This window comes from Choloepus didactylus (assembly GCF_015220235.1).
Source record: "Choloepus didactylus isolate mChoDid1 chromosome 23 unlocalized genomic scaffold, mChoDid1.pri SUPER_23_unloc8, whole genome shotgun sequence".
Lineage (NCBI taxonomy): Eukaryota > Metazoa > Chordata > Mammalia > Pilosa > Megalonychidae > Choloepus > Choloepus didactylus.
Genome location: NW_023637602.1, coordinates 174,943 through 198,725, shown reverse-complemented (window position 1 = coordinate 198,725; position 23,783 = coordinate 174,943). Strand labels below are relative to the sequence as shown.

Sequence of the window (23,783 nt, the reverse complement as noted above, 5' to 3'; positions counted from 1 at the left end):
TATTTGATCTTATTTCATTTTTTTTTTTTCTTTTAGAGAAATCAATAAAGCAAGAGCATACCAGAATCCTACCCTATTCCATAAAGCCAAGAGGTACTATCCCAGGGCCAGCCCCAAGGGGAAATTGAGATGAAGGGGAATTTTCCAGGTCAAGTCTCCAACCCCCACACCACCCTCCACCCCCACCCCAGCTCTCCCACCCCCACCCTTCCCTGGGACTCTAAGTCCTAACTCATCAATCTTGCTCCAAGCTACTCCCACAAGAGGAAGTCTTAAATGTAGTACTTTAAGGATATGAATGCCTTCCAGGTCCCCAAGAAATGGTCCTACAGTGGTGGGATTTCAGCCTTAGAGCAATGTTGCCTTCTCTATGCCCAGTGCACGGCCATTGCTTAGTTCACTGCTGCAGTGATAAGGTGGGTCTTGCTGTTTGTAATCCATATTCTACTGTGCCATAGAATGGCAGGCAAGTATTTCATCTTTCCCAGTCTATCATCTCATTGCCACTGGTCCACTGAATCTACCTCCTGTGTAACACTTGGACAAATGACTCAGGCTGGGCAAATGGCCTTCTCTTCAAAGTGCCTGCCAACCCAAATCATTTATGAGCCACACAAAATAACATTCCTCCATTATTTTTATAACTACCCAAAGTGTGGAATACACATTTCTTGGATCTTAATAAACATCCTCAAAAAAAAAGGAAAAAAAAAACTGATGTGATAGCTTGTTGGATAACAAAGAAAATCCAACAAGTACATTTGAGGTCAATTTTCTCTCTTCCTTCTGCTTGGAGCAGAACAGATGAGGGAAGGAAGGAGCAGAACCAGAAATGATGGATCTGGCTCTATGTGCTTGGAGGGAATCAGGGAACCATGGAGAGCTCAAGAGGTGAGCTGGAGCCAAAAGCAATGCCTGAGATTAGCACTGTTGGGAGTAAAGGAAAGCAAAGATTTTGTCTCTGAGTGTCTGTTTCTGATCACCGTGGAAACATCTAGTCTTCTCCCTCCTAAATGCCCCCTCTCTGTACCCTTTTCCCTCAAAAAAGCTCAGAAGTGAAGACACTACTAGAACTCCTGCTTTTATTTTTTCAATCTACTGATGTGTTTAGGTCCCAGAATTCAATATGTGCTCCTTAAATGCTCCCATAAATCTGCAGTTGGTGGAAAAGCCAGCCAACCATACCACAGGTAGGGAAATGAAACCACTCTGTACCTAACCTCTAATAATTTTGCATATCATTAAACAGAACATGATCATGGGCTTATTTTAATAATGCATGCACCATTTCATAAATTAAAAAAAAGCAACATGTGTTCAGCTGAGAGACTGCTGTCCACTAAAGAAATAATAAATAAAATTATAAATTATTATTTCTTCTCCTAAAAGTGATCTCTCAGATGAATGCTTGTTTGCTTTTGTTTATGAAACAATGTATGAATTATTAAAATAAAGTTAGCAGTGTGTTCAGTTTAATGATAACAAAAAATGTTTCAAGTTTGCATATGCTACAAACAGGGTTTTCTAGTTAAAATATCTTCCCGAGAATTTATTTATTCAACTGCATTTCACTTGGAGGAAATGAAAAAAAGTAACTATTTTTCTTTCAGGCTGGAAGACTTAGGAATTGTTTGTTTAATTGAATCTTGCCTTCCTGGATAGGAAAATCTCAAATCAATAGCAGCTAAATATTTAATGAAAATTTAGGATATATATAACTTATTCAGACATTATTATGAGATTGTAGGTAATAAGCTATTCTGTCACCAGATGTGGAAATCCTTGGTTATGAAGGAATCAAAGAAAACTCCTCTTTAAAAATTACCAGTAGTACTACTAATAAAAATAATAATAGCTCCTCATTTCACAAGTTGACCAGGAAATTAAAATTGGACCTGGTATAAATATTAAAATTGAATGAAACCTCTTTTCCTCATCTCCCAACCATGCCTAAACACTTTCTGGTCCTTTTTGTTATTTCCCCTTTAACCTATATCCCCTTTGGTATATTTTTAGGGTCCTGGCTATCTTCAAAAGGAAGTAGGAACACCGAAGAAAATGAAGCATTGTTGCCAAGTCTACAGATGTGGCCACAGCAGTGACAGTCCAATGAAAAGCCCATGGTGGCTTCCCTGGCTCTTGGCAGAAAACCCTCTTGGAAATGATACTGAAACTGACAGCCAGCCCAGTGCCCACTTCTTGGCTAGCACAGCCAGGGCCCCCATCACTCCCACCCCATCTCATGCCTTATCTTGCACCTCTTCTCAGCCTGTTCCTTCAAGTCAAGTCTCAGAGATGGTACATTCCCATCTTTAGCCAGTTCCCATCCCAACCTTTCCCGGACACTTGGATGGTGTCCCATGGCCCAGCCATGATCCAAGAACTGGGAAAGACCAATGAATCATTTTGCATTTTCTGGTGGAAGAGATTCCAGCATAGAACCATCAGGAGAAAAGTACCCTTTTAGCTGCTTCACAAGCAAGGAAGCGAAGATAATTTGGTGCTAACAAGGTTGGTGTGTTGTTGGAAATTTCTTGTCACTCTAGGAATCACATGTGCATCCCTTAATTAGAGCATGTATGGAAGACAGCCTGGTATGGTGAAAATATTACCAGCAGTGAGGTCAGACAGATTCCAATTCAAATCCTGGCTCCTTTATTTACTAGCTGTGTGTCCTTGAGCAAGTTACTTAACCTCTCTGAGCCTCAGTTTCCTCATGCTAAAAAAAAATAACTATGTGCAGTGCTCTTATGAAGAACAGAGAGAAGGCATATAAACAAAACCCCCAAAACAGTCACTATCATCATTGTAGGCACACCATGTTACAATTGGAGGTTTGTATGACTATCTCCCCTGTTGGAAGTTTCTCAAAGTTTCTTTACCCACCCTGGTAACTCCAATACCCAGAACAGGGTCAGTCACACAGTAGTACCAAGTTATGTTTGTGGAATAAAGGAATGAAAGGCTAAACAGATCTCCTAAATCCAGCTTACCCTTATTTATAAACACCAGTCCTCCACCCTGTCGGGTATCTGAATTTTTCACACAGCCTGGTGTTCACTCCACAGAGCATAATGCAAGGAACCCTCTACACAAGTGTACATTTGGTTGCCACAGTATTCTGAAAATACCTGGCAAGCCACCATCATGGGACTTTAAAATAGGCTAACTTGGCTTTTTAAAAATATGTTGAGTAGCATTAAAAAAAGCCAAAAATCATGTATCTAAAGAGGAAACTTAATCTTGAATATGCCAATATATACTCTCACCTGGGTAGGTCACTGAAATTTATTTGAGCCAAGAGGAGAATACTATTGACTTGTGAGAATTAGATCATTTAAATGATCATTACCATAAAATGACGGAGATGAAATTGAATCTGAATTATCAGATATATGGACTCACACTCTTTCTCTCTAGACTTGAGATTTGAGTGGGTCACCCTGTGCCTTTTATCCCCCATCCAGTCACCAACCATTTCCTGATCACTTACTATGTGCCAATGCAGATGTTTAGAATCCCCAAGCAAAATGGTCATTGTCCCTTGAGCATTCCAATCACATTTTGCCTATACACAGTCATGCAGGTTCAGGGGAAAAACAGAGTTGTTTTAAAGGAAAAAAGCTAATGAGTAGAAGGCTAATTATTTTCAATTAGAAAGTTCTATGAAATGAAGCAGAAAAAAGATGTCACCTGGAGCAAAAACAAAATAGAAAGCACATTTTGTTGAGCCCTAAATACATGTCCTGGTCCTACATTCAAGCTGACTACAGGGTGAGCAAACTGCAGCTGCAAGGGAGGGGCTGCCAGAGCACAGAATTACTTTATAGCTGAGACTTGCATACAGTCTTTTTTGTTCTGTACAACTCTGCAGTGAGAAAAAAAGCAGACAGGCCAGATTTTAAGTCCCATAATAGTGAGTAACTTTAATTAAAGTCTCCACAGGCTCACAACTTTCTGGTGCCTGGGGATTTTCCAGTTCTGCATTACCAACCAATCCAAACAGAAAAGGAACAAGTGAAAGAAAATTGATTTAAAAAATGACAAAAAGTCAGTTTAATATAAACATATGAACAAAGCTGGAGTGGGGCCAAGTGGCTTGGTGGGGATTCAAGTACACCCAAGGTTGTGGGAAAGTGGGAGGAAATCTGGGTCCAATTTGCTTAAACAACACTGCTGGGCTGGGATGGTTCACAAAAGTCTCAGGGTGAGGACCTAGGGGAAAGTTCAAAAGAAAAGGAAAATCTAAGAGAAATGACCCAGGTGAGACACTGGTTGTATATTTTGGATGGACTGTGTGGTTTGTGAATATCTCTCAATGAAATTGCATTTAAAAATGAAAAAAAAAAAAAAATGACCCAGTAGACTCACTTGTTTTTCTCCCTAGACACCAAGTGGGGAATTTTCCCCTTGGGAGGCTGATGCCTGATGCTTTAAGTCCTGAGAAAGCCAAGAAGGATCTTGCATCCCAGCCCCTGCTTGGTCACCAGCTACCTGCATGACCTTGGAAAGGCAGTGCCCCTGCCCTCCAAGCCCCCTCCCCTGTGACCTGAAGGGGCTGAGTGAGACAGTCCTGCAAGCTCCTTCCTGGGTGCATAGAAATCCGTGCCAGAAAAACCTATTCCATGGGGAAGATTTGCTGTGGTAAGGAAAGAAACACTTGCTCAGGTATTATCTGGGGTTGTCATTTTGGCTTGCCTTTGTCACTGCTCTGAACCCTCTGTGGCACGGTGGAACCGACTCTCATTTCCAACTCACATTTACACTCCTGCTCCCAGCCCAAATTTAGCCTTAGTTTATTACAGAGGAGAGAACACGGCCTCTATATGTTGTAGGGTGGCAGATTCTCAGCAGCAGAGGGAAGGGAAAGAGTCCCCTGAACAACACCAAGAGACTTATAATTTAATTAAATAGCAGCATCTAATTAAAGCCTCAAAGAAACCAGCTACATTGACAAGGATCCAGAAACCCACAGTCCAAAAGGAAACAGGTTGTGAGCAATAGGGATTAATAAAAATAACCAGGGCAGTGCAATGGGATGGAAAGACACAGCCCTGTGCAGGCTGAGGTGCAGAGAGAGCTTCCTGGTGACAGGATGATGTCTCAGAAATACAGAGCAGAAGGCTATGGCAAGAGGCTGCCAAGAACCACTTGGAAAGCTGTTCTTCCACGTGCAGGGAGCTAGCACCACTTTTTTTTTACTGCAAGGTTGTCACCTCACTACTCATCATTAATAATAATAATAATTGCCAGTGCATGAGTGCCGACCATAGAGGTTGAAGCTTTCCAAATCTTTGTCTTGTGATTCCTCACAAGAACCCTGCAAGGCAGGCACTCTTATCCTCCCATTTTACAGATGAGGAGATTAAGAACTCTGCCCATGATCATTTAGTTGGGGAGCTCAGGTCTTTGGGATTCCAAAGTCATGCTCTTGACCCCTATGTACGCCACCTCCATTCAAGGGTATATTTACAGAGTGCCCTGCTTTGTGCTGTCCTTAACCTGAGGTGATTCATCAGAGAGCAGAGACACAGTCCCCAATGTCCAGGGCAAGAGGAACAACTAGACACCCCCACAAGTGACCTGATTTAGGGGGCCATCCCTTTAATCTCCACTGAACTCCAGGACTCAGACCATAGCTGTTGTTCAATATGCATTTAAGGAAAGAGCAAAGGAAAAAATAAAGAGGCAGGGGAGGGAGGGTGGCAGGCAAAGTGAGATGGAAGGAAGGAGGATGCAAGGAATAAACCCAGCTCATCAGACAAATGAGCCCTTCAGCCCTTACGATCCACAGGAGAGTGGATCTTACACAAATATTCCACTGGTAGCTCCCATATCACCATAGAGATGCACTTCCTGTGATTAGTTGCAAAGGGAATACATGTAATTTGAGAATTTTGTTTTAAATCAACTCATTGTTTGCTCTTTTCCTCTGTGGACCCCAGAATGTGATCATACCTGGAACTATCTGCTAGGTGAGCAGATTTAAAACATCTAAGAGTAAACTCAGAACTGCAAAACTCCCACCCTTCCTTCACCCTGGCAATCCCAAGTCCCTCCCCCCACCCCACACCTTACAGGGCCTGGCTCAAGGGGCAAAAATACAGCATGCTCACCTGGAGCAGGAGGCAGGATCACGGGAGCATTTTCACTTTTAGATGCCTCACATTCCTTTAGTCTATTCTTCAGTATCAGGATTTCTTGTCGAATAGCTAGGACATTGTTTTTGTCTAGTGTCTCAAGCTTCTCTACCAGGAGAGTCATATTCCTTATCTAAGGAAATAAAAATTTGGAACAACTTTATATTACTGCACAATTTCTTTCATAAACATACTGGGGCTAAATTTGCCATTTAGTGAAACATCTCCAGAGAATACAACAGAGATGGTTCCAAATGGTTTCATTTGGAAGAATATATGTTATGGCTTAGCATGAATGCCTGTCAGATCTCAGGCAGATGTGTATGACAAGAAGAAAATGGTGAAGATTGTAACAGCTTTAATAACAGAGGACAGGCCCATTGCAAGCATCCACAAATGTCCATTAACGTTCATTTCTAATAACCTTCCCCAGTAAACTCGTATTACTCATGCTGTATTTTAATTAAGTTTCTAATGAATGTTGAGAGCCACAGAAAACTTAAATTCTAAGCTATGTAACAAGAATTCTCAATTACAGCCAATGTCATGACTGAGCTAGTAAATTCTCATTCGTGTAAATTCCTCACCCATAATGTTCAAGCAATGGTCTTTATTCATAGGCTGTAAATGGCTTCACCAAAACATGCCTGCCCAAAATAAAAAAAACCCTTTAAATAGGGTTGCAAGTTTTTGGAGAATGAGTCCAAGAAGAATAGAGGATTAAATGATTATTCAAAAGTTTAAATAGACCTGGCAAGTCCACAATCAGGTAAATTGGGGATTTCTAATCCCATGAGGGTAAAGCCAGTGCAGAGAAGGTACCTGATCATGGCTTGACCATGGATGATTATGCAGATATGTCACCTCCTTTCTAGAGATTTTGAAAGGCCATTTGCTTCTGGGGCAGGATTCTGACTACTAGACAATACTCATCAGTCAATATGTTCTCAATATGTTTAGCATCTTTTGCAGACAGGCACCCATCCAAAGCAGAACACGTGATATACCATGTGGTCATGATTGAGAACAGAATTAGAAATTGGAAGAGAGAGATTCATATTTCAGTCCCAACACTCCCTCAGTCACTTAAGAGAATTTACTATCAGCATACTGATAAGTGAGTTCACTGCTTACCTCTACTTCCAGCTGGTCAACAACTTCTGAGCTCCCAACAAAACCCTTCTTCAGCTGTATGATTAGTTTCTCCATCTCCTTCACTTCTATCTTGATCAGCTCAAAGTCTAGTTCAGTGTAGGAAAAGGAATTCTTTTCCATGATCTCTACTCGGGCAGTGAGGTTGAAGAATCTCTTTTCATATACTCTGATTAGTTGGACATACTCCCTCACCTGAAGGGGAATCAAAAAGCCCATGTCAATTCCCAAACTAATACCATGCTTGGGCTCTCAAGGGCTGATTCCTGCCAGTGATTTTAACTGTAAAGAAATGGATCAAAAATATATTTAACTAGATTTTTTTTATCTATCCAAATGAGAATTACAAAGAACTTGCTACTACAATTGGGGGCTGGAGGGGAGAGTTTGCACTTTCCTGGTTTGAAAATAATTTTGCTACTTATTTCATCGTTCATGAGTGCCTTTTGAAACCAGCAATGTCTGAGAGCATTAGCTCCCCAAACTAAGCTGGCTTGAGTCAGAGTTTCTTGCCCATCTCCTTCCTCCCCCACAAACATGCTCTAAATCAGGGCTTCTCAATCTTGGCACTACTGTCATTTGGGGATAGATCATTCTTTCTTTGGGGGGCTGCCCTCTGCCTTGTAGACTGTTAGTGGCATCCTTGACCTCTAGATGCCAGTAGCACACCTCCCCATGCCTTGCAAGTTGTGACAACTAAAAAAGTCTCCAGGCTTTGCTAAATACCCCTGGGGTGGGAGGAAAAGTAGAACCACTGCTCCAAATCTATGTATTTTCTAGAAGAGGGAGAGATGCACTAAGTAAAATCCCTTCTTTGACACAACACACCATGAGCTGTGACATCATCTTTTACAAAGTGGCATAAAGACCCAACTTTAAACACAATGTGTAAGTGTACGTACAGCTGTAACGTGCACATTTCATTAAGTGCACCTGCATTTATGCCAAGAACTGATTATTGCAATCAGACCTTTAAATTACACATTTGTTGCATATATTTGAAGTCTGATCATTACATTAAAATATTTCCAAAAATTTCATTGGTAGTTCAGGGTATAACTGGAGTCTCCAAAGAGGTATTTCAATAAACACAATGATTCTTTCTGTATCTAATCTTGAAAAGAAATACTGTGGCTTTTTTTTAAGGGTCTGCTCATTAAAAGTTACTGGTTTTACAACCTTATTAAGTATCGGAGCATAAGTGACACTTTTTCCCAAACTGCACTTATGTCAAGTAGCTGATGCCCAGTGCCTGGATGAATTTTGAGCGAGATGTTGGCATCTAACCCCTGTAATGCCAAGGCAACCCTAACTTCTGTCATTTCAGCCCTTCCACTTAACCCCACTGTGCAAGTTAGAGTGAACTGAGAGGCCACAGATCTAAAGGGTAAGGGCTTCAGGCAAAGAAGATTTTAATGAAAACTGAAAATGCAGCTCTTGGCACCTGCAAGTATATCTTCTGGGGTAACTGATGCTCACTGCCATCAGATGTGCCATCACTCTGAGGCTGATAAGGCTGGTGACATTTTGGTGGGAAGATAGGTAATAGATAGATAGATAGATAAATAGATAGATAGATAATTGGTAGGTATAAAATGTAGCACATCTTCCTCAGATGTACAAATACAGTTTTAAGGGGCCCTGGTTTCAATTTCTACAAAAATCAGCCACAAAACCTTGCCTAAGACCAAAAAAAAAAAAAAAAAAAAAAAGTGCCAGTGCTTTGCAGAAATGGAAGTTTGAGAAATTAATAATGCTTGTTGGCATTTGGCCTTGCCAACTCTTGGAACAAATGAAACACCCTCAGCTCTCCTGGAATATTTTGGTGGCAAATCACAGCTGTTCTACAAAAATGAGTGATTCAATCATCATCTCTGCTACATAAAATGTGGCTCTCCCACATTCTCACAGGCAACCAAGGCATAAGCGGTAATTTGCTGCCTGTGGGAATGTGCAGTGTGCCTGCCCCATATCAGCCATGAAGTGAAGGGCATCTAAAGATCTGTTTGAGGAAAAAGACTTGAGGTTCTTCCCAGCTGACATTTAAAGGAAAGCTCAGTGAAATTCTAGAAGACCAGTTTCAACCATGGAGTTGTGTAAAGGCAGGAGGGAATCTGAGACTGGCAAGAAAGACTTCACAGCATGAACTTTAATTTTACCCAATTACTAGTATATAAATGTTTCACCAGGATGAATCTGAGCATTGAGACAGAGTGGACAATTTTGAGAAGGCGCCAACTCTCCCTGGGTTGTGCAGTCTCAGCAGAGGGAGCCAAACTTGCCCAGGGAGGTGAAGCAAGAATATGGGTCTAACCCTGAGAGGACACAACCTGGTGTCAGCATCCTCACCTGGAAGCTCCTCCTCACTACAAGTTTGAGCATTAGAAGACACATCTAGAAATCTCTTGCCTTCAAACCACCAGCCTAACTTCCAGTGCTTCCCTTTTATTTTGTTTGTGATGCACTTGCCATGCCATTGATGGGTTCTAAGAATCAAAGTTTGCTTGGTGGTTTCTTGTTTTTGCTGCTCCTTACAATAAATGTGGTCTCTGAGTAAATAAGAGTATAGCCTAACTGGTGATGGAGCTAAAGAAACAGTCTGGTTCGTATTTCTGCTGATCCCTCAAAACCTGTGATCACAACCATGGCCAGTTACTTGAAATAATTAAATATACTCTGCAATCTACTGCTATTTTTGATCTATCTTTAAAAATAAATGGGAAGTTATGCTTAATGGGTACAGAGTTTCTGTTCAAGGTATTGAACAAAGTTTTGCTAATGGATGATGGTGATGGTAACACATTATGGATGTAATTAATCCCACTGAATTGTATACTTGAAAGTGGTTAAATGAGGAAATTTTAAGGCATATAACATTACTATAATATAAATAATAAATAAATAAATAAATAAATAAATAAATAAATAAATAAATACATGAGGCTACCTAAGCCTTTGGGAAGTGACCATCAAGGAAAATGAAAATACTGGGGAAGCAACGTGCATGTATGGTGAAAGCACACAGTGCTTTGGAGCTAGACTACCTGGGCACCCAGTAGGCAAACTGCTTAATTTCTTTAAGCCTTCATTTCCTTCTGTAAACTGGGATTCATGGTACCAAACTTGCAAGATTATTGTAAAGACCAGAGAGAAAGCAAATTAAGCATCTGGCATAATAGATGCCCTCCAATTGCAGCAATTAATATAGAACCAGTGATCTCCATGTTTTTCCATCTGCCCTGTCATTAATTATATTTCACTGCACATAACAGTTGCTCAATCAGTGTTGTTTGTTTATGGGCTGCCTAAATGTCTCCTGTACTGCCTCAACTTTCTCATGCCTGAGGATCTATTAGCAAATGTGTCCTATTAAATACATTGCCCCAAAGATGATAAGCCTCTGGGGAAAGAGAACATCCCTAGCTGCCTTTTGGGTCATACCCTTCCTAAGTACAGCTGGGAGAGGACATATCATATACAACAGAAAAGCATAAAATGCTTTCAGCTTCCTGAGCAATGTAGCACCCTGTCTTCTCTTGTACTGACAGAGAGCGAATCAATGTAAGGCAGTCAAAATCCTCTCCTACCTGCCTGCCCAAGACAGCATTCCCCCCGGGGCCTCTAGAGAAAGGGCGATTTCCAAGGCAAACTGGGGACAGCCATAATAACTCACCTGGAAATTCCAAAGCCCTCAGCTGAAAAATAACTTTGATTTGAAGGCTTTACTGATATACTGCCCCTCTGTGTGGGACTGTGCTGGATGATGCTAACAGCAGGGCTGAGAGAAGAGAATGCAGATGATTCTGAAGACTCTACTTCTTGATCTGGCTTAACCATCAGAAGTGTGACCTTGGGTGGGTCCCCTTACCTCAGTTACCTCAGAAAAACCTGTTTTTCCATTGCTAAAATGGGAAAGGGAGCACCTAGTCCATCTACCTTAATGGGCTGCTTGAGAATAGAATTTGGAATATTTGGAAAACCACAAATCTCACTAGTAATATTGCTTTCATCAACTGTCACTCCTAATCTATTTTGCAAATATCAACTGGAAGTCAGTTCCTGCCCTGGGTCTCAATCTCAGATTTTTCCAGACCAGCTACTGACACTCTGAAAACTAAGTTTTCCCACCTACCCTACACCACTTTTTTTTCCTGCCAATTATTACCAAAGCAGATGCCACCTTCCCCCCTCACAGGATTGAAACTCAATGTTTCACAAACCTGCCAAGCTACAAGCTCCCTGGAAGCAGCATGGGGTTTCAAACTGCCCTCCACACTCCTGCCAGCAAGGAGGACATGCAAGTCAGTAGCTTCTGCTATTTCAAAGCAAATCACTCTAACTGAAAATATCTTTACCTAGGATTTTTCTCCACTTGTTATGTTTTTATGCATAAGTTCTTATCTGTGCTTGATTATGCTGGAATAAGGCTATGAATATTAATGGATGGAATTTATAATTTAGTGCTATGCCTTTTCTTCTGATTAATTCAAGGACATTTTATTTGTTAAGAAGCTTTGGTCCTAGAGTAGTCAAACACACTTTCCATGTACCCTCATTTAAACTTAGAATATTTACCTACCAATTCATGTTGAAAGCAGGGTCTCAGGCTCACAATAATTTTTTTGTCTTAAAGGGAAACTCTGGTGAATGTTGAGGTGTCTATGCTTAAATTTCTCAGGAGCCCATATTTCAAATCTTACAATAAAGCTGCAGCCCCTTGTAAATTCATGCAGTTGTATTAAATAATGCATAATGTGATTTTAGCCTTGCCTGGACTGCACCTGGGCAGAAAATGAGAGCTTTTCTAATTGATTTTTAGCTTGGCTGAGAAGGTGGAAGGGGTCAAAACTGGAAGGCTGAGTCGCATTTCTCTGGCACACCATCAGTTAGCTTTCTGTGGCTAGAGGAAAGCAATAATAGGAGGGTTTCAGGCAGGGCTTTCACCAGGGATGAGCACTCAATAAAGGCAAGTCTTGATTCAACTTCCCAGGGCAGACTTTGGGTTTGCTCTAATGCCGGATGCCACTAATGCAAAGCTCCTGCTGACACAATCAAGGAAAAGAGAGAGAGAAGCAAGAGAGCAAATCAGAAAGGGCAAAAAAAAAAAAAAAAAAAAAAAAAAAAAAAAAAAAAAAGAGAGAGAGAGAGAGAGAGAAAGAGAAAGGAAAACAAGGAGGCAGAGGAGGAGGGAAAGAGAAAGATGATTTGGGAAAAGGTGGAAGCGAGAAGGTGCCATTCAAAAGTAAGTGAAGACCAAAAAGGGTCAAAAAGGAAAAGAATTAAGAAGGAAAGGGAAAAAGTGATTAAAAGCCAGGAAAAGGATTGAGGCCAGGGGAGAATTAAGAAATGAAAAGAAAGAGAAATTAAGACAACTAGGAAGGAAAGGTAAAAAAGAAGGAAGAGATAATAGAATTTAAAGAGGCTAGGGGAGAGGGAAAAAATAGCAAAACCAGAGGAAAGACCAAGAAGAAGGCAAAAAGGATGAAGAAACAACAAAGCAAAATCAAAACTGCGGGGTTGGGGTTTGCAGGCAGAGTCTGAGGCTTCTTTTAAACCATACAAGTTGTAGGATATTGAAGTATTATCTGTTGTACTCAATTGCATTTTCTTCCCCTTCTCATTTTCCCTGCTATACAGAACTCCAATCACAATGCCTGGGATCCAAGAAAGAGTGGCTGCTTATAAGTCTTAAAAAAAGAAAGTTCCTTGCTTGTTTCATAGTTTGTCTTTATAAAGACATTGAAGAGAAAAGAAGAAAATGCTTACTTTAGAGAGCTCTGTCTTGAACGTCTGGGAGAGACTGTGAGCTGTGAATTCCAACTGCTCCACTCTCACCACGGGAAAGGTAGTGTCCGGCAGGGCAACGGTGCACTGGCAGGTCCCACGGTCATCCACGGAGCCAGTGAAATTGGAAAAAGGCTGCAAATAAAAATAAGTCTGACATCAGTAATAATCTGGAAAATGTTCGTTTTGGCAACCATCATGATAAAAATTGGCTTGTCAAAATAATGCTTAGAAGCAAGCAAACAGAGTTCAATATATAAATGAATTGACTCATAGAAAAGGGCAAAAACCCATGTTTTTATAGGTGGTGACTGTGTGTTGCATTTAGTTGCAGGCACAGCTGTTGGACTAGGCAACTGTATCAGCAGCCTTTACCTAAAGGAAAATTCTCTGTTCTTGAGGAGTCTTAAAGGAAACTGTTACTGCCTCTGTGTAAGGAAAGGAAATAAAGAAGCAACGAGAGTCTCAAGTTTGAATTCCTACTCTCTCACCTACTAGAATGAAAGCTCACTGAAGTCTCAGCATCTTCATTTGTAAAATAGAGAACCTACTCCACAGGCTTGTCCTGAGGATTGCAGGAGTAACAGGGGCCAAGTTCCTAGCTCATAGTAGGTGCACAGTAAATGTTACTTTCCCTCTCCTTCTACTTACTCATTTCTCTCCCTTACCTTTACCCCAACCCCAACCCAATTCCTCCCAATGGAAATGGGGCAAATGTTACAACAAATGCAAATCCATATCCTTACTTGACCTGGGAGATTGTATCATTAACAGCCTTCAAAATGGAAAGGGAAGCGACAAACCAGCCAATGGTTAGAACCAGTACAATGAGTGCACCTGAAAATTTTGTGCAAAAGTTGTAAATAAAAGTTTTGCAGCTTGCCACCTGCAGAAAAGTCATTTTAAAATATATGACTTTTTTTTTAAGATATGCAGGCTCACACTTCAATGCCACTGCATATTTTAAAATGACAGGTTTGAATTACATTTTTTTTTCCTTTTGCCCTTTGAATTTCCTCAAGGGGATCCCGCCACAATTAACATTTTTTTTATTACTACTACTGACTCCCAGAGTAACTCTTGTCAGCCCACTGGCTCTGCCTTTCAATGATCTCATCTGACAGCCAGCCCAAATCTCACCCCATAGGACATCAGCCTGAAGGGTCTCTTTGTGAGACTACTAAGGAGAGAGCAGTGGCTTTCAGAGTTTGAAGGGACTCCAGCCACACATCTCCAATTTCAGGAGGTCAGCTGGCTGCAAATGAGATTGTATGTTCCATGCATTTCATGTCTGCCAGCCTCCATGCTGCCAGAATGAGCTGGAACATCATGCTTCTATAATCAAGACCTATTCCATGTGGGACCTCTGGACAAGTTCAAGTCTTTGGCAACTGGGTTGCTTTTTAATTTAAGCCTCTTTAAGATGAGCAGAAAGAAATACATATATCTCTCCAAATTCTTTATTCCAGGTATATTCTTAACATTTGTCTCAATTTGCTTTTCCAATCACACCACCACACCTGCAAGAACTGAAAAGTAAGGAGGTGGAACAAGTAGGTTTATGTTGAACACCAGGGATGGTGGGGTTCCAGGCCAAGGAGGACTGGGAAAGCCAGCAATGGATAAAGACTGGACAAGATACACTGAGAGCTGTCAGAGAGGTTGGTTTCCTAGGGAACCAGCTTCATCCTTCCCTCTGAAGGGTGCCAAGACTTTTACAGGAAGGACCAACATATCATTGACTTTTGAAGAAATAACTTATTATAATAACTGTCTAGCAAAAAAAATTCTTCTATTGCATTTTGACAAAGGGAGGTTAATTAGCTGCACCAGATGGGTTGGACCATTCTTAGAATTCTCTGAAAACCTCTGTCAACTCAAAAACCAGTGGATATCATCAAGCAGACCCTAAACAAGCAACTAGGAACCACTAGCTAGCAACTTTCCATCCTGAAGTTCACCTGAAAGGCAGGCAAATAATTACAAGCCCTGCTGACAGCCATTCCACCCGACTTCTATTGCACTTCTCTGTCTCAATGCCATGGACTCCCTGGCTTCCATCCTGCTTATCAGCCCAGCATGCTCAGCTGACATCAAAATGGTCCATAAGTTTGATCAGTGTCTCCCATTAGAGATATTTCTGCTCCTCAAACTCAAAGACAATGAAGCTAATGATGATGGCTCTCTCTCTGCGGTGAATGCTTAAATGTGAGCACAATGAGGGGAATGGGAGACAAAAACAAGGGCTTGTCCCCCTGGCCTTAGGAAGGGTGTGTGACCCCCACAGGGTCCCTGCTAAACAGCCAATCAATTTGACAGACCTTCCAGGAGCTACTACTGGAAGGACTCTCCCTAACAGTTCTTGCCCTGGATTGCATATCAGAATAACCTCAGGGGAGCTTTTTAGAAGTATCTGATGTTTTTTAATCTGTGGGGGGTGGAGACCTGGCATTTGTACTTTTGCAAGCCTCCCAACCTATTCTAATGGGCAGCCAAGTTTGGGATCCTCTCTAAACCACAGATTCTTTCCTACAAGCCCCCAGGTGGATAACCCAGAATTGTCTTTCTTCCTATTTATTTCACCCAGGTTTCATTCATTCCCATTGCACCTACAACAGTTATCAACAGAAATCATAAATCTTTAGAGTGCCCAGATACGGCCATCCGTGAAATTACATTCATGGCCCCAAAAGGCGAGAGGAAGGGAATGCATGTAGTCCCTTCAGGCTCTCCCCAGAAAGTCTCACCTGGGAGCCAGAGTGGGAGCCAGAGCTGGAGTGGGAGCCAGAGCTGGAGCCAGAGTGGGAGCTGGAGTTGAAGCCTAAGCCAGAGCCCAGGAAGAAACTGGAGTCAGAGTTGGGTGTCACAAGCTTCAAACCCTCCAAATTTCCTGCAGCCGGGCTGAGGAGCAACAGAAGGGCCATCAGGCAGGAGAGGCAGGGCCTCATCTTGACCCTTTGTCTGGAGCTGCTGGCTTCTGCACAAAGCCCAGAAGCTTCTTTATAGTGCCCAGGGGGGATTTCCCTAAGGCCCATTTATGAGGAAAGAGGAAGTGACCAAGGGGCACATGACCAAGCAGGGAGGGTCGGAGCCCCCAGGAACTTGAGTCACATCCACACCCTTGGCCCCACTCTGGGTTCAGCACTTAGCTCTGGAGAGCTCCTGCCAAATATTAACTGCAAGGTGCTTTTCCAAGCCCCAAAATCTGGTTTCCAACCTGGTACTTCCTTGAAAGAAACAGAATCAAAGGAGGCTTTGTGAGTAAGACAGAGAGCCCTGGATGGCTCTGCTCTCTCCCCAGCCAGGTCTGCTTCTAGAAAGAGTTCTCTCAACAATCCCACTCTGAAGGAGAGACCCCAAAGTTTTGTTGCCCTGGAAATCCAGACAGGACCCTGGGTTCCCACTGTCAGCTTCATCTAGGGGTGAGAAAGAACCCAAACAAGTAACTGCTCTCCAGATGACCCAGTGCCGGCTCTTCTGAGCCAGGGGGCTGCTCCAACTCAGTCAAGGAGGCCCATGCTGAGCAGTGTCTCTCCCTAGAAGACTCTGCATGACCTCTGTTGCCAAAGATGGTCTTGTGAGCTGGCCAGGTGTCCAAGAGCTCAAGGCTTACTCTACATGGAACTGAAAATAGAGATGCCTTCTCCTGCCCAGCCCTCCTGACCCTGGGTTTCAGGCTCCATTTGCATCTCTCCAACAGTTCACACCCCTTTGCAGACTCTGCCCACCTCCCTGGAGAATAATGATATTGGCCTGAATATTTTAAATCAGCTGGCCAGGCCACTCATAAGTTGATGATGGTCTTGGGCAAGTCACTTAACCCCTTCTTCTAAAGAAGAATTCCTAAATCAGTAGAATTCAATGAAATATTATATGGGGGATTGGCTTATAAGCTTTGAAGGGCTGGACAGATGTCCAGGTATATATTTTTAGCATCGTAAAGCCAGGCTCACTATGTAAGGGAGTTAGGGCTCAAATAGTGAAAAGGAAGTCCAAGTCCCACTCCATCCAACCCCATCCCATGGGCTCTACAAACTTTTGGAATGAACACTGAGCTTGAATTGAAACAGAGTCTTCCCTAAACCCTGGGATCCACTCTTCAGGTACTCATCGCACATTGAAAAAAGACTGGAGAGGAAAAGTACAAATGGATGAATGGAAGGTGAGGGAAAAGGGGGGGGGCGGAGATAGGTCTGTCTCTTTTTGATGCACCCAAGGCATTCTGGGGCTGCATTCCCTGGCCCAAAGCCCCCCACTGCCCCCAGACTCAGTGTGCTGAGTGGACACCCACCTAGATCAGCCTCCCCAATTTCATATTCTGCATTGCCCCAGCCACCCAGGCTGTCACTGCTGCCTCCACCCACCCTCTGCACTGAAACACCTGTTCAGAAGGCCGGACCTTGAGCCATGCCAGGTGCCTTCTCAACCAGTCTCTCACTCATATTCACATGGAGGTGGTGATGAGAAGTAGTGAGAGGAAGCTCAAGAAACACAAGGGTATTTTCCATAAGCTTCCTGGAGACAAGAGGGTCTGCCTACCTCATCCGCTCCAAAGGCAATGTATAGTGAAGATTGAGGTCAGCAACAGGTGGTCCATGGCCAGCTGTTAGGGGGTGAGAGTGAATTTAAAGCCCTCATCTCTCATATTCTTCTCTTTGTAGGTTTGCCAGATCTAGCCCATAAGAATGCAAGACACCCAGTTCAATTTGAATTTCTGATAAATATTTTTTTTCTTTACTGTAAGATGTCTCATGCAATATTTGGAACTTCTATTTTAAAAAAAGTGTTTATCTGAAATTCAAATTGGACAGGGCATCCTGTATTTTACCCAGCCACCCTGCTATTGAAGGTTGCTTGCTCCACATGGGAGCAGCCTCCTGGGGCAGGATGCAGGCTGTGGAAGCCAGGTGACATTCACCATTCCCTATGGGAGGCAATTCAGCTCAGCCTCTTTGACCCCATGTTCTAGGTACCTGTCCAAAACAGGGAAAACACAGGGCAGGATTGACCTTTTCTAGCCCAAGCAGGTACTAGCCCTGAGTCTCCATTATCTGTCATCCCCGGGTGAGAATGAGAATTGGTCCACTGAGTCCATTACCCTGTTTGTGTATGTGGATACTATCAATATGGAAATGGAGAAAAGAGCTTTTCTCTATATCCCTTCACCATTCCCTTCTTCCTCATGATCCCCATCAAAATAAGGGCCACAATCTCTCCGTGTTTGCCAATAGCCTCAGCCTAGGGCTATAATGAGCCATCCCCACCCATTTTGTCGAGAAGCATGCCAGTGCCCCTGCTATTTACAATGGTAGCCAATAGTAATGACCACTTTTAGAGGTTTCCACAGTCAATTGTGTAGAAGACCCATTACCAAAGGAGCTGCCTTCCTGCAGGAAGAGGGCAGCAATTCTTCCAAACACACATGTGCCTTTGCCAGGAGAGACCCTCCACCCCACTGCACTTGCAAGCTGCTTTGTTCCTGCATGCCTCCCTGGTTTTCAGAATAACTCTTTAGTCTATTTGGTAGCCTCCAATGCACAAAAGCATTGGTGATACTTCAGTAATGAGATTATTAATAATAATAGTTTGATGAGTTCCTCTGCAAATACCTTTGTCCTAAGCTCAAGCCTCCTGGTTATTTGACAGACTCAGAGATGGGAGAAAATTATTAATGCTGCAAAGCAAACAGTGGATTATTTATTTTTTTAAAAAATTGGCTCTCTCTGGAGTAAGGGGTCACTGAAACTCATTTGAGTAATACAGCATTCCTCACTGACAGATGAAAGGAAAGTTATTGTTGATGCATTTCATAGGGGAACTCCCTAGAGCTGTACTTTTTTTTTTTTCATTTTTATTGAGATTGTTCAGATACCATACAATTATCCAAAGATCCAAAGTGTACAATCACTTGCCCCTGGGTACCCTCATACAGCTGTGCATCCATCACACATAATTTTTGTTCAATTTGTAGAAACTTTTCATTACTCCAGACAAGAAATAAAGTGAAAGATGAAAAAAGAAAAAAAGAAAAGGAAACTCTAATCCTCCCCTATCCCTAACCAACCCCCCTCAATTGTTGACTCCTAGTATAGATACAGTACATTTGTTACTGTTTATGAAAAAATGTTGAAATACTACTAACTGTAGTATATAGTTTGTAATAGGTATATAGTTCTTCCCTATATGCCCCTCTATTATTAACTTCTAATTGTATTGTCATACATTTGTTCTGGTTCATGAAGTGATTTCTAGTATTTGTACAGTTGATCATGGACATTGCCCACCATAGGATTCAGTTTTATACATTCCCATCTTTTGACCTCCAACTTTCCTTCTTGTGACATATATGACTCTGAGCTTCCCCTTTCCACCTCATTCACACACCATTCAGCGCTGTTAGTTATTCTCACATCTTGCTACCAACACCCCTGTTCATTTCCAAACATTTAAGTTCATCCTAATTGAACATTCTGCTCATACTAAGCAACCACTCCCCATTCTTAAGCCTCATCCTATATCTTGGTACCTTATATTTCATGTCTATGAGTTTACATATTGTAATTAGTTCCTATCAGTGAGACCCTGCAATAATTGTCCTAATGTGTCTGGCTTATTTCATAGAGCTGTACTTTTTGAACATTGCAACACCTGGGGCAGATACCCATATAGCTAGAGCCTTCATTTAATCCCCCATCATTAAAAACCTATACCAAGCATATGGTGGTAGGTACTTCCAGAAGGGAATGACTTTGGCATGTCTGGGACAACAGAGGCTGTGTCAGTCTACAGGCTGCCAGTCGAGGCTGTATTGGGGTGACCCTTTTCATACCAATTGCCTCTATTCTCCAACAACCCTCAGATCTTTATCACTAATATCAGTAGCCATGTGGAAAAATAGAAGTCCACTGACACCCTGAAAAGCAGCCCTTCAGTTAACAGTGAATATTAGAATCCATTCTGTGCAAAGTGCTGTATCAAATCCTATGGAGAGTTATAAAGAAAGCATTCTTTTTGCTAATGAACATGTCTAGTCAATTAGAAGAGACAGGCTACTCCAGGGAATATGGTAGGAATAAAAATAACAAATTGACCCTAAAACCAATTACATGAATACTGAGGAAGGACTGGATTGACTGGGTTCATGTAGGAAGAATTCACAGAGGGGTGAGCTCCTTGAAGATGGAGACCAGGGTCTTGTGAGCTTCAAATCTCTAGGACCAAGCCAAGAGCTCTGCAGAGTAAAGGAATATATTGCATAAATATGGGAATGAATGAGTGGATTTAATAAGAATTGTAGAGGAAATTCTTAAATTGCTATGGGAGAGAATACACATTTCTTAAATTAGTGTTGGAGGAAAGGGAGGGAGACCCAAGCAATAGAAATCACAGGGGTGAATGTACTCAGGATACCTAAATTCTCTCTGGGGTCATGATAATTCCCCTTCCCCTGCAACCTCATGTGGCCAACTCTAGTGGCTCATCCTTGGCTCAGAGTTCCTCGAGTTGTTCCTCAGCCTGACCCAAAACCCCAGATCAACATCTAACCCCCTAAGGATATCCTATATCAGGAATTACCTAGATTTAGCCATTCCATCAGGGTTTAGAGGATTCAAACACCCAACTAAGGTATTTTCAGCAAATACTTATGTTTTCAGTCTGCAGCAAAACCATTAATGTCAGCACAAGGTAGGAGGAAGTTAGTAAAAAGCACAACTAATGGGAACTATTGCACAGCACTGTGCAAATGCTGAAAGCAACAGCAAAAAAGTGTTGAAAGGTAGTATGTACTCATGTTTTTGGAACAAGGGAAAAAGCTTCCTCCATGGAGGCATTAATCTTCAAGTGTTTAGACTAATGAACCACAAAAGCACTCAGAAGCGTTTTCTCAGGGATGTCAGTGTGGAGTCAGGGAACACATCAGCATCTGCACCAGATGTGGAGAGATCCAAGAGATACCAAACCACAGGCTTCTCCCTGGACCCCACTAGATGGAGTCTCTACCCAGAGACAGAGGACCAAGGGCTGCTGCCCCACCAACCCAAGTTCCTACTGTCACCTCCTGACCACTGCATTGAGGCGCACCTCCATTTCACCTCCACCCCAACACCTGGGTTTTCCACACATCTTAGATGTTGTAATTCACCCAGTTGTACAACCTCAAAGACCAGGTGAGCTGGTTTCTCCAACCAGAGGTGAAGGTGCCTGCTCTTCTTGCTTATCTGCCCCATTGCAGAAGCCTCTGCTTGCTTCACATCCAAACCACATGAGTTATAATTTCAGGGTTCTCAGCTATCCGTCTCCTCCATGGTTGCACATGTCTAGCCCCATCTACCTTTCACTGTAAGTAAGAGGCAAACTCTTTCTGTTTCGATGAGAATATGTCACCTGGAAATTCTAAATGTGACCTCTGTTATGACTGCAGTATTTTCAAATTTAGTCACATCTTTTATTTTTCCATTTCCATTGGTTCCCTACCCAAATCTTATCAAACTTTGCAAAGGCCAGACCCAAGCTAGATACCAGGATTCTGCACGTAATATTTATGGTCAAGATGATGCAGTAAAAAAGGCAGAGTCTGAAAAACTGAGGAAAACTATTGTCTCTGCCAATTTACTGGTTGGGTGACTTTGGGCATACAAGCATAGAGAAGTTAGACTTCAGCTTTCCAACATGGTACCCACCAGCCGTACGAGCTACTGAGCCCTCAAAATTGACTAGTCAGAACTGAAATGTGTTGTGGGTATAAAATGCACATGAATTTTAGACTTGAGTATGAAAAACAAGAATATAAAATATCTTGTTAATAATTTTAATATTGATCACATGTTCAAAGAGAATATTTAATAAGATATATTGCATTAAATAAAATACATTATTAAAATTAATTTGACCTCTTTATTTTTTAATGCAGTTACTTGAAAAATCTTAATTTCATATGCATTTCTAATTTACATTGCTTTGTTGGAGCCTCTAGCATTAGTAGCTATGATGGAGAAGCTTCTGGAAGTTACCAAAACATTGAAATTGTACCAAAATGGTTCTTCCCATGCACAGGAGATTAGCTAACCAGGTGGGTTACTGTACTTGGATTTCAAATTTAACATTTCTTCATAAGTGTTAAATGTTACAGAAATTCTTTCTAAAGAGGCTCAAAATGAAATCACAGATTGCTTTTTGTCTTAAAAAAGCTCATCACAGAGAAGTGAAAAATATTTGAGAGAGATTTGGAACAAAGTAGAGGAATCATGTTAAGAATTATCTCTAAAAGGGCAGTCACATGCTGTTTCATTGGAGCCCACATTGAAAATTATGGAGATTTCACATAAATTTCTGGATTTGGGGCTCCTTTAGGGGGAAATGGAAACAATAAGGATGAGCTGGAGCTGGGAGCAGTTGCCTCCTCTAAATGGCACCCACACTGCCCCTTGGCTGTACTCCCCATCACCCAGCCTGTCTCTTTCCTTTACGCACATGACCCAACTAGCTTTTATAGGCCTTAGGTGTGGGATTCCTGTTCCAAAGATTCCAACTTTGAAAAAGCTACTTTCAGAGGCAAAGACAAGTTTCTTTTTCAAAAAAGAATATGGCAATTTGGATGTTGCACTTGCCCTATTTCATCAGAAGTACAGCCTAATGTCAAAACGTATTACCAAGGATTACATGCTGTATCACTAAATTGAGATTTATGAGGTTTGGGAAACAGGACACATTGAAATAAACTTTGAAACTGCTATTCACATGGAACAAAATGTAATGAATCATTTAATGAAGCAACACACAAACATGTGAAAGAAATGTATGCAAAGAGGAGCCCCACACTACCAAATAACTCAACCTCATCTACAATCATTTAAACATCATTGGAGCTGGCTATTGTCTCATCCATCACTGTCCTTGACCTCCTGTCCTTCACCTGGCCTTGATGTGTCAGTATGGTTGGAATGGGCACTACAGCCAGGACCACCTACATAATTTGTGGGGCTGAGTGCAAAATGAAAATATGGGCCCCTTTTTGGAAAACTATTAAGAATTTTAAGATGGTGACAGCAGAGCCCTAAACCAAGACAGGCCCTGCTAGGTGGGGGATGCTGTGTGACCAGACAAGTTGCATGCCCTGAAAGCCAGCCTAGCCCACAGGAAGAGCCAACTGCTAATTCTAAGAGGAAGACTTGGAAGCTTATTTTCTAATCTGTATCATCTAAAAATGGGTGTTCATGACATCAGGATGGAAGAGGTACTTTTCAGGCTGTTGCCAATGTCTATAGATCAGAAATCAGCAGTTAACTGTTGGAACCTGAAGGACCTGAGGTTTCACTAATTTAATCTTGATTTTTAAAATTTTGTACTTTAATTGCTTTATAACAATGTATTATAGTTTCTACTTTCCTCATAGTAGGTAAAGCTGGCTACTGTACTGAGAGTTAGATTATTGGTAACTATTGCTTTGATGACAGCATGAAAGCTAATATTTAATGAAAAGTTTCCTAGTTTGTTTAAAAATAAGTAACATTAATAAAATATTAACCTGAATTTTGTATTAAGATTATTGTTTAGTTACGACCCTCTGGTGACCAGATCAACCATTACCATATCAAATAGCCTATACTCTCTTGACCCAGCTCTGCCAGTTCAGACACATTAGTTATGCTTTACCTGTGCTTAGTTAAGTTCTATTTTGTATGTGTATATGTCTATGAGCATGTGTGT

At 41.8% G+C, this 23,783-nt stretch overlaps 1 protein-coding gene across 4 annotated transcripts in view; it reads right to left on the bottom strand.

Moving 5' to 3' along the window:
* The window catches only part of LOC119525123 (olfactomedin-4-like), a 160,595-nt gene that overhangs the window by 2,423 nt on the left and 134,389 nt on the right, over positions 1-23,783 (bottom strand). For 2 of the 4 annotated variants that reach the window (XM_037823735.1, XM_037823734.1), the window contains 3 exons: positions 13,059-13,211; positions 7,275-7,487; positions 6,117-6,273 (listed from right to left, as the gene is read on the bottom strand). In XM_037823735.1, coding sequence (XP_037679663.1) covers positions 6,117-6,273; positions 7,275-7,487; positions 13,059-13,211 — 523 coding nt within the window. Of the gene's footprint in view, positions 1-6,116; positions 6,274-7,274; positions 7,488-13,058; positions 13,212-15,823; positions 15,862-17,615; positions 17,630-23,783 lie in introns of those variants that run through there. The other 2 variants (XM_037823737.1, XM_037823736.1) reach the window with 2 other exon arrangements.